The sequence below is a fragment of the Meleagris gallopavo genome, chromosome 10, assembly GCF_000146605.3.
Source record: "Meleagris gallopavo isolate NT-WF06-2002-E0010 breed Aviagen turkey brand Nicholas breeding stock chromosome 10, Turkey_5.1, whole genome shotgun sequence".
NCBI lineage: Eukaryota > Metazoa > Chordata > Aves > Galliformes > Phasianidae > Meleagris > Meleagris gallopavo.
Window position 1 is genome coordinate 7446495 of NC_015020.2, and position 11505 is coordinate 7457999.

The following is an 11505-nucleotide window of genomic DNA, read 5'->3' on the forward strand; positions in this document are numbered from 1 at the left end:
CGCGTGCGCGGCCCGCTGGTGAGGGCCGGGCGCTAAGCGGGGGCGGCTGAGCTGCGGGCGAACGCGCCTTTGTGAAAGCAGTTGAACGGTCAGACCTTAGAAAGAGCAACTCATCTCTCCGGACTTGTAGTCTGCTTTCGCGCGGTGCCGGCGCCGTTAGCTTAAAGCGAGTTGCTATCGCGCCGTGACACGTGCCGGCTGTGCGATCCAGCCGCACTCTTTTCTACCAGTAGCACTGCCAGCTCCCATCGGCCTGCTTTCCACAGCGTGCACCACCGCCCTTCCACACCGCAGCACTCTGCTGCCTTATCGTCGTTGCTCACCAGTAAACGTCCACTTAATCTTAGAAAAAATTTGAAAAAAAATAAATGCAAAATGAGTAATACAGTAAGGGCAATGAATAATCGTGCTCTGCAGAGTCACAACTTTATTTTGAAAGATTTTTTCTTTTGTTTAGCATACATTTCTCTTGCACAATCACTTGAAGACAGCCTGTGCTTGTTATCATTCATATAACCCAAGTTATTTATTCACATATTTCTCTTTTCCTGTTTGAACATCTAGTCAATACGTTCCAGAAACCTCAATGTCCTTCCTCTGCAAGTTCACATTTTTGTAAAACAGTCCCTCTTTACTGGTGCGACAAACTTCAGCACACTTATCTAGAACCTGTTGATCCATTCACCTCAAACTAGTTTTTCTTTTCCCAGGCACCCAAGCTTGTCTTCAGGCAGAATCAGAGCAAAAGGAAAAAACAGCAAGAAGGCAGTGCTTTTGACTCCAAAAAGTAAGGAAATAAGTAATATAAAAAAGGAAGTTGTTGGTGATGTGTAAGAGCCCACTTCTTACTCACACAGTTTATTTCAGATTTAATTCCGGAACAGGCTTAATCTATTAGTTGAAGCTGAGGAGAAAAATGACAGTGTTGAGTCATAAAACATCTTGAGTGCCATTTGATTCTTAGCTCTTGAATTACAGTGAGATTCAACTTCCCTGTAAGGCTGCATTGTTTTCTGGCAGTGGTACTGTATTACCTTTCTTGTGCTATGATATTTAATTGTATGTATTTAAGCTTTAAAGTGAAGTTCTGCATACAGTTGTTTTTCTCATCCCAATTGCTGAGGCATTAAATAAGTTTCAGCAGTTTAGGATTTCTTGATTCATTATTTTCTACTCTAAGATGCTTTTACTTATTTTACTAGCTATGTAATTGTTTTCTTTATGGTACAGTGGGATTAATTTAAGAACAATGCATTTAATTTGTGAGTTTATTGAACTGAATAAACTTTGCATACGCAATCTGCAATTTTAAACTGAAATGAGGAAAATACCTCTGAGCAGAAGTTCTCAGAGCAATCATAGACTCGTGGGATGTCTTGGATTGGAAGGCACCTTACAAGTCATCTGGTTCCATCCCCTTGTCTTGGAAAGGGTTGCCACCCACTCAGGTCAGATCAACTTGGATCTGCTTTGAGCAGGGGACTGCACTAGGTAACCTCTCTAGGTCCCTTCCAATATAAATTATCCTATGGTTCCTTGAGACTGTTAAGTAGATGTATCACTGGGTAAGGGCAGGGAACAACTTTGAACTGACTAAATAAGAGAAATTTAACCTGTTGCATTGTGAAAATAACATAAATTTCATTGATATAGTAGGGAATAATCAGAACAACTTCTCCAAACATTTTTCTTAACGAGAAAAATATCAAACACACACAGCTTGAAATGGTTAATGGTGTCCTCTATCTCTTCCACGCTGCCGATCTTTGAAAGACCCAGTCTTCCATCCAAACTTTACAACCAAAAATGGAAAAGAAATAAGATATGTGAAACGTCATTTGTATATTGTTTAAAGTGAATTAGTGTCACAAGTACAGTTTGGTTACAATGCAACGCTTTTTAGAATCTCTTTGCAATTCCAACTCTTGATTATGAACTCGTAAGCTGCCTTAAGTACACTGTCGGGAAGAGTTGTGAAATTATAGACAGCTCCCCCTACCTGCTACTCAAACCAGAAGTGAATATGAACAGCGGATAAGTGCCAAAAACCTGAAAAGCAAAGAAGCTCAAATATAGTAGAAGGCAGTCATTCCAATAACTTGAGATGCCTAGGAAACCATTAGGACAGTCAGTCTGCAAGCATCCTTGTATACATTTCCTAGCTATTCAATAAACAATAAACAGCTTGCTGCTAACTATTTATGTTATGTCTGGAATACACCCTACAAAACACAAAATGCCTTTAAGCCAAGGACAGGCCAGCTGCATGGGGGCTGAGAAAACAGGAGGCAGCTGAGGAGTTTGCCCACAGCCAGTTCCTGCACAGGCTCCCCAGCCAGCAGATTCTCTGCATTGTGTTCCTCATTCACCAGGGTCTAGCGGGAATTACTGCTTGTTAAGTGTTCTGGTGTGCTGAATTATGGTTGCTTTCTCAAGATGTGAGAGTTGGAGGTGGACTGATAGTTGTGACTCTAGTGCTATGTTGTCGTAAAACTTAAACTCAACAAAACCATTCCTCTTCAGTGGCATAGTGCTTTTCCAGATATCTCTTGCTGCTCACTGCGTTGCAGAATTCACAGGGAACCATGCACACACAACCATCTGAATAATAAGAGAAATCAAACCATAGATGAGTAAAAAGGAAAACAGCTACGTGAGCGAGAAACTATTTTTCTATATTTGCTAGAAAAACAACGCAAGGTAATGTTGTAGTTGTGTCAACGTAATGTAAATGTAGTTTAGGATAAAGTTGTATACAAGTAAAAATGGTTTTATTAAAAAGGTTGTGCATACTATAGCAATTAGATAAGTATAACAGGAAAAGCATTACAATAAAGATGTGATGATGGAAGAAACAGCAAGATAGAAAGGTACTAAAAAAGAAGATTACTCACCCATATCAAAAGATTCAAGGTTTGCAAAGAAAAGCTTCACCAAGAAAATCTCCAAAAAGGGCAGTCAGCCCTTAAATGAGGTCTAAGAGAGGTGCAGCCAGGCTCCACCCCTTCCGGTCACACAGCTGAATTGCCTTCACCTGTGCTTCCAGGGCTGACCAAGTCCTTCCCCCACGTGCTCAGTCAGTGCTTCAGGCTGTGATTCAACGGTTACCACACGCTTATGTTACATGTATATGAAGTATTTATGGTCCAATTTTGCTAATGCGTTTTTTTCGCTAATGCTAGAGATTAGGTCTTTCTCTCCTTAACTGAAATTTGAGCGCCGCTGACAAAAGCCAATTCTGAATTTTGATATGATGTAGAGTACTTAAAATAATGAGTTAACTTTTGTATTTTTAGGCTTACTGAAATACTATGGGTAAGAACTTTGAAGGAAGGCAGTTTACTGGCGTGATTAAATTCACACCACCGTTATACAAACAACGCTATGAGTTTGTTAAAGATTTAGTGAGGAAATACAAACCAAAAAAGGTTGGTATATTTTGTCGTCTTGTATTATAAATGTAAAAAATGGCTAATACTAGGTATCTCTGGAGGGCAGGAAATGAGTAGATAATCTGGTGACCTAATTAGAAATCAGTGCTACTGGAGAAGCTACTGTTAAAAACAAATTGCTTTAAGAGACATTTGATGATGTTTCTCAGGCATGAATATAATTTATTGTAAATTTATGGGAAGTAGGAAAATACAAACAAGAAAACATGTCTTAGCCTATCTTGGAGAGCAGGTAGCGTTCTGATCTTGATTTAACTTTGAGGATTTTGGATCAGTTGTCTTTCACTGTAGTGTTTTTTGTTTTGTTCTTAAAATTTCTAGAGCCTTTATGTCCGTGTACAGCATCGGGTTTACATCAGTGCTCACATGGATGCTCTTAGTTGAGAAGTGAAGTTCAGAGTGTAGAGTTATGTTAGACCAGCTTTTCTCTATCCTAAAGGTCTGGTCATCAACCACTCCTTTTGTTATTTGAGGGCATATGCCTTCATGTGGGAGATGTTCTCTAGAGTTACTGGGATGCTGTACATTTGCTTGTTTATAGCTGTAGTACCAAAAGGTTGCCCCCTTTAAAACATTTTGAAGAATTCTCATGTTCTGAAAAACATTGTAACTTTGTCTAGCTAACTTGAATAGTTGTGGTTATTAATTATTATTAAAATGTTGTTATAAATACAGAATTATTTATGGAAGTCTCAAATCATTTCATGTGCAAATGCTCTACATTACTAATATCTATTTTACAGGTGGCAGATTTAGGATGTGCTGACTGTACACTTCTCTGGATGCTGAAATTCTGTAACTGTGTTGAAGTGTTAGCTGGGCTAGATATCTGTGCAGCTGTGATGAAAGAGAAAATGTAAGCTTTTGAATTGTCTTAATTCAAGGTTTTTGTTTGATTTGACCTAATGGCATGATTTATTAACAGCAATTTCAGAATGAGGATAAATGCAGAAATACCACTTGGCAAATGTAGAGCGGTCTGTTATTAATTGGTTACAGTGCCAGCTGTATCAGATTTCCTGGGGGAGTTGTTGGGCTCTAATATCACCTAATGCAGCATATGTCTGGGTCATGGCCCTGAAGGTGTCTGCATCTGAGGAAAATATACTGTTTGTAAAGGTACAGATGCATTGTCTATAGCTTATTCTGTTTATACATGACGTTACTGTCGTATGCAAGTCTGATCCTTTTGAAATGAGTGTGTAACTCTTTTATGGGTCTTCATTTTTGATCATCTTATTGAAATGGGAGGCTGACTCAGTGTTTTGTGTTTAAGAAAGCTCTACAACTTCTAGCTTGTGTGACCCCTGAAGCACAGGGCAGATTTGGAGGAACACCAAAGTCTCTCTTCAAAGCTAATTTGAATTGAAAGCTTAATATGGCTTCAATAAATATGTAGTTTACAGATGCTGACATTGTCATTTGCTCTTTCTCAAGAATGAAGAAAACTAGCCATTTTAAGTGTAGTGTTGATTTGTGTTTTGACTGTAGTTTTTCAGATCAAATTTTGCATATATATTTTAGTTTTCAATCTCATTTATTTGAAAAAAAAGTTTATACTTCATAACTTCTCCTCAAACGCTGTAAAGCATGTCTAAAACAGAAGTATTGTATTTCTAGAGTTAAGCTACTGTCAGAATTTACAGTATCTTCTTTGGGTAAGTGTCTTAAAAATAGTGTAAATTTTTGTAAAGGAGAAGGACAACTGTTGGATCAACTCTACACTTTGTATCCTATTGAAATGATTATAAAAAGGATGTGTATTAGGATTTTTTTTTTCCCAGTAAAATGATGAAACTTTTAGAGTTAAATATCTAAGTAGGGTATTTGCTAGTAGAGTTGCATGCAAAATTTATCTTGTCCTAATGTCCTTTTGTGGTATTATGTTTTTAAACCTTCTTTTTTGTTGTTTTTTTAAGGCATAGGTTAACTCCTCTTCCTGCTGATTATTTGGAGCCATCTGAGAGATCCTTAACTGTGACTTTGCATCAAGGCTCAGTTGCTCATAAAGATCCCTGCATGCTTGGTTTTGACTTGGTAACATGCATTGAACTGTGAGTATTAGACCAACACTAGATTTTTCTGAACTCATCAGGATTTACTTTAGAATTTTGTCTGTACTCCAGAGATACTTGATCAAGCCTCTCAAACAGAAACAAAATGTAGCATTTTCTAAGTTCTGCCAAAATTAACTGTACTTAGTACTTAAGTGGTGCTACCACGTGGTAGCAAAAGGAGATGCATGAAAGAGTTAAAATGTAAGAGGAGGTCTTCTAAGACAAAAAAAAATGTTGAAGTTGCTAGTCAGTTATGCTAATGTTTCAGACCTGGGCTTGAAAGTAAAAAGTACAGATGTGTGTTCTTTGTTTGTTTTTAACAAACAGAAAGTTAAAAAAGTTAAAATGCAGGTACATCTTTTACAGACGTATAAACTTACCTTTACAGAATAGAGCACCTGCAAGAATCAGAACTAGAGAAGTTTCCTGAAGTGGTGTTCGGTTTCATGGCTCCAAGCATGGTTGTGATCAGTACTCCAAATTCAGAATTTAATACATTGCTTCCAGGAGTGACTGTTTTCAGGCATCCAGACCACAAATTTGAATGGGACCGAGCACAGTTTCAAAGTTGGTGAGTTTATTAAATATCATATGCAGACAGCTTTGAATACAAAGTACTGTGAAGTGGAATGGCTAAACATGATCACAGAGGTTTGTGCATATGGTTTGCTGTCAAGAGTTTCACCCCAACCTATTTGGTGAATTGTTGCTTTGCTGTTTTAAGTAGTTAAGCACGTTCTCTTGGTTTTATGTTTTGTGACAAGTTGGTTTGCTTTTTCTTTAACTGCTTTGGGAAAAATACTTACAACTTTTGTTTTTTATACATCATTATTACAGTTAATGCATTTGGAGTGTGAAGTATTAAAAATAAGCATTTTCTCATAATAATACCCTGCTGTGCAAAAGTTTCATGTAAACCTAAAAGTGTGCTCAGTAATGTATGGCATGTAACCAAAGTGCTTGATTACTCTGGATCTTTCTATAAGAGTATGCAAGCAGGTTTATGAAATAGTAAGTCCAGTAGCAGAGTGTGTTGACAAAAGTTAAGTATGGTTTACTGAATCATGGCACAATGGAAGAATTTTATCAAAACGCATAAACATGAGAGTATTGTGTGAGATATAACAGTAATTTCTGTTTGCCTAAATTTGAGACTCTAAATGATTCAGACTGTGGTAGGAATGTGATCATTTCCGTGATCCAGCAAAAGCTTTTACAATGCTTATTTTCAGGCACGTTCTCTCATCTGTGAGAGTGCATCTTTATCACATTAAAAGACTGAAAATGTGGTAAGATCAGAATATGTTATCTATCTTAGGGCTCAAGATACTGCTCAACGCTATGATTACTCAGTGGAATTCACAGGTGTAGGGAACCCCCCAACAGGAATGGAAGATGTCGGTTTCTGTACCCAAATAGGTGTGTTTGTTAGAAAATACCCTCAAACTAGAGAACTTGTGCAGTGTGAGAAACCCACTGAAGCCGCTTACAAAACCGTAAGTATCCTTTTCTTCATTTAGCAGGACAAATATAGTGTAAGGCTTTATACAAACAGCCATTGAAGCTGTTCTTTCTGTGGTCTACTGTTGCTATCTGGTCTTAGCTCTGGTTAACACACACCAATCAGCTCAGAAGTGTCTGAGTCTCCATGATTTTTGTATTTAATTGTATGAAGGCCCTTACTTCCAGATAATTTACTAATTAGCAACATGGATAACAATTCTTATTTTATCAGACTATCACCCCTCTTGTAAAAATTCTCCATTACTACAGTTACTCTGACTCTGTAATTGTTTCTCTAATCTTTTCTTATTTTATCAAGGCTGTAAAGATTGCTGATGCTGATTTGGCCTGTTTCAGATACATGCAAAACAAAAAGCACTGAGTGTGTATGAAAGAATGTATTTTGGAGAACTGCACAGCCTTGTCAAATATATTGCCTTAACAAACCTTTTCCTGAAGTGGATTGTCAGGACCTGTTTGCTGTTGGTCATGATCTCTAGCATTTGTTACACCCTAACCTCAGTGTTTTTGGGTAACCCATGCTGGCTTTTTACAAAGGCTTAGGTTCTTAGCCTGTAGCGCATGGGCAATTTTGGTTTGTTGTTGTAGGGATTTTTATAATTATTATTTTTTAGCACAAAATGACTATGTTTTGTTTGAAAGGTTTGGTTGGTTTTTGTTTTTCAGTCTTTCTTGGACTGATTGTTTTCGGTATATGTAGTTCTCTGTGGCTGAGGGACGTTGGTCTCAGCAACTTGCTTCTGTGCTCTTATGTTGGTGAGGGGGAAATGAAAATCCAAAATGAAATAGCAGGGTACCTTCTAAGAATATTATATATTGCTACGTTGTGCTATGTTGCACAAAACCTAATGTGTCTAAATGCCTTGTAGTATAATCAAAAGGATACTTTCCTTCAGAGTTAGCGTTAGGTAATTAATGCAGAAATACATTGATGTTTTGTTTTCCCAAACTCACAAGGCCTTGAATTATTTCACTGAACATATTTTAACATTTCACTTTATAGGAATGTCTTTTGTAGTTTCTAAGCCGTAAAGGTATTCTATGCACTTCAGTCTTTACCTCTCAGTTACTGTCCTTAAGAGAATTGTAAAGTACTCTTCAATGCTCTACAGACAAATCTCAAACTAAATTCAAGTGACTGCCATATAGTGGAAATTGCTTTCATTATGATTTGTCATAGAATATCTTACGTAGTGGGTTTTGACATCGATACCCTTTGAGTTTAACAAGGGGAGTGTTATATCTTGTTTCTTATCAAAAATGTGACTGTCAAATTTTTGTTATCATTCTGTGCAGATGTATCAGCAGTTAAAGATCTAATCAGAAGGTAATAAATACTTACAAACTCAAACTTCACAGAATCACAGAATGGCCAGGGTTGGAAGAGACCTCAAGGACATGAATCTCCAACCCCCCTGCCACATGCAGGGCCACCAACCTCCCCATTTAATACTAGATCAGGCTGCTCAGGGCCCCATCCAACCTGGCCTCGAACACCTCTAGGGAACGCTTCAGCAGAAGCGTTGGTAGCATTTTGGTATAAAGCACTTAATAGTAAGCTAGTGGGAATTTGTCTACCTGATTTCTTTAACCTCTCGGGATATAGACTCATAGCATCATAGACTGGTTTGGGTTGGAAGGGACCTTTAAGATCATCTAGTTCCAACCTCCTGGTATAGGCGGGACAATTCCCTCTAGACCAGGTTGGGTTGCTCAAAGCCCCATCCAGCCTGGCCTTGAGTGCTTCCAGGGAGAGGCATTCAAGACCTTGCTGGGCAACCTGTTCCAGTGTCTCAGCACCCTCACAGTACAGAATACCTCAGTATAAAACATGTTTACTGATTTTGATGTCACAGTGTTGGTTTTTTTAATCTTTGCTGCATGTGAGGATAAAATGCTTGCAATTGATTCTGAAAACAGAACAAAAGGCATATTTGCAACCTCAGATTCTAAAGAATTTAGATCCTTCATAGCCAGGAAACTGTCACCAATACCTCGTCATCAGTAATGTGAGAAGTAAGAGAGGAATTAAAAGCATCAAAGAATTGCTGGGCTTTACCTGGCTGTACCTATGAGTACAACTTGCAGATAAGAGCTCTGTTATTATTGCTTTTATTATTATTATTATTTTTAGGTTCTGTTAACTTTTCTAAGAGCTGTTGCAGTGGCAACACATGAAATCAAGTAATACTGTGTAGTTTTTCTTTATTTGAAAATATGTAAAAAATGAAACAGGATTGAATCAAAATATGTTTGCATTCTGGAAGTTTTTTGACAAGTATTCACAATGTGAATTTACGATAATAGTAAGTGTTCTGTGTGTTCCTGCATGCTGTAAAGGTCTTCAAAGCAGTGTATCCGAGTCTTAAAGATGAGAAGTACCTGCAGAATGCGGTGGTCAGTGAAGTTATGTTCAGAGCACAAATCATTAAGCGAAGTCTGCTGGACCATTTACTGTCAGAATATGAGGAATGTGATGATCCTACAGAGAGAAAATTGAAACTGCAATGTTCAGTGAACTGTTTCTCAGAAGATTTTGAAACACTGGCTGTTGAAAAAAGCATGGAGCCATTCGTCAGTGGAAATGTGGTTTATATACCTCTGAGAAAAATTTTTTCTTTTCCCAAAGTAAATCAGCTCTGTGGCACTTTTGAGAAGTTTTGCAGGCTTATTACTGGCAAGGTCACACTGAACAGTGATTGTTCTGCTGTGATGCTCCATACTGAAAATGAAAACGAAGAGAATTAGACTGGTTTTCTTACTTCAAGTTCAATGTAAGTAATGAAAGCAGTGATAGTAGTAGCTGTAGATTGGTGTGTTCTGGATGCTAAGTGGAACCATAAAATCATTCCTAAACTGCTCAGGATGCATCTGCCAGCTTTATTTTTTTCCATGAATGCCAACCTGGCCTCAGTTTTGAAAACCTGTATTTTTGTGCCACCAGAGGTTGTTCAAGTCTGCAGTTTGTATCTCCTTCACAGTATCTTTGGTGGCTTGGAATGAGCAAGTATTAATGTAACTAACTTAATGTCTATGAAAGATGTTTCACACTTTTCTAAAAATTAAAAAAACCAACCAAAAAAGGTCTACGTACTGTTTCTTAGAGAGGATGGCTACATTATATCTTCTAAATTTTTGGAAGACTTGAAAGGGAAGAGACAGCTGTAATTAATTCAGTGTTTAAGTGGTTAATGACTCCTAACCCCCATTCTTTGTAAAATGGTTCACTTTTGTTTTTTTAATGATAGTTTTGACAAAGGTAAATTCTTACATTTGTGCTTATGCCTTTTCTGGGGAAAATATCAAGACAGACTACAGATGCTTGGCTGTATCTGTTTTGGTGTTCCCTAGCACATGCATACGTACTGAAATGGAAGAATATATTGCTTATCATATACAGAAGACCTATTTGGAACAGATAAATTAAAATTGACACTGCATTTTTTACTAGAAGAAGTTACAGAATTCTGCGTGCCAGCTTTCCTGGTTTACATTTGCTTAAATCACTGTTAAAGTCTTCTTTGAAGTATTGAATTAATGGTCTTTCCATGAGGTTAAGTCCTCCCACAGGACTCACTGTGCGCAGCTTTTCACTATCACATTGGGCTTTTGATGATTATATATTCATTGTGTCAGATCTAGACTTGACATTTGAAACTGGTGAACGTCAGTTTTGCTGTCTGAAATCAGGATGATGAAAAGAAGTTTATGAAAGTTAGATGTTCTGAGTTGCATGTGGTAATGTGACCGACCAGGAGATGGCACATGCATCTTGAAACATATCAACTTCAGGTTGTTCAAGCAGATATGTTGTTGATATTTTGATAAAAGATCCTGAAGCTGGTGTACGTTAGTCTTGGTGCTCCTTTGGGATTAGGTTTGGTAGACTTCTAGCTAGAATGTGCTTAAGCAACAAGCTTAACTCAAATCTGGTGGGGAAGATGTAGCTGTTGCCCTGTAAGGAGTTCTAGATTACTGTGGGCATGCTTTATTCTGGAAAAATATGGAGCCATGGTTAACTGTAGCAGGAGCCTCCTGAATTAAAACTCTTGAACACTGTTAGTGTCACAAGAGTTGTAGAAAAAATAACTAGCAAGTACAATGAACATTTTACTTTTTTTTGGCAGGGGAAAAAAGCAACCTCAGTGAAAGCTACCTGAGTTACTTATGGAATTTTGTGTTACTTACGTGTAAAAGTGACACATCCAGTGTTGAGAGAGAACTTAAATGAGATCAAAATGAACAAGTAATATAACTTAATGCACTTTTAAAAAGAACACAACACAATGGAATTGTAACAGAAATGTTAAGAAATGCATTAAGAATGTTTGTCTTTCCCCTTCTTGCTGGTAGGTCCTGCTGTGTGGTCATACAGGGAGTTCAGTCAACTAATCCGTTGCTGACACTTTTACTGGTTCAACAGGTAGGAAGAAGAAAGCAGGCAAGAATGAGCAGTTGGGTGTGGAGAAGGC

At 37.8% G+C, this 11505-nt stretch overlaps 1 protein-coding gene across 6 annotated transcripts; it reads left to right on the plus strand.

The window, feature by feature from the left end:
• Positions 1-11456, plus strand: HENMT1 (HEN methyltransferase 1). Of its 6 annotated transcripts, none has more exons than XM_010715650.2 (8): positions 1-18; positions 711-787; positions 3297-3428; positions 4196-4308; positions 5372-5506; positions 5898-6080; positions 6828-7005; positions 9374-10104. In XM_010715650.2, the coding sequence occupies exons 3-8, from the start codon at positions 3312-3314 to the stop codon at positions 9779-9781; spliced, it is 1134 nt and encodes a 377-aa protein (XP_010713952.1). In that variant the 5' UTR covers positions 1-18; positions 711-787; positions 3297-3311; the 3' UTR covers positions 9782-10104. The 6 variants fall into 6 exon arrangements, with proteins under 6 accessions (XP_010713952.1, XP_031410638.1, XP_019474047.1 ...); XM_019618502.2 differs by lacking the exon at positions 1-18 and adding an exon at positions 33-88; XM_003208677.4 differs by lacking the exon at positions 1-18 and adding an exon at positions 11387-11456 and having other exon boundaries at positions 106-787; positions 9374-9807.
• Positions 11457-11505: the final 49 nt, after the last annotated feature.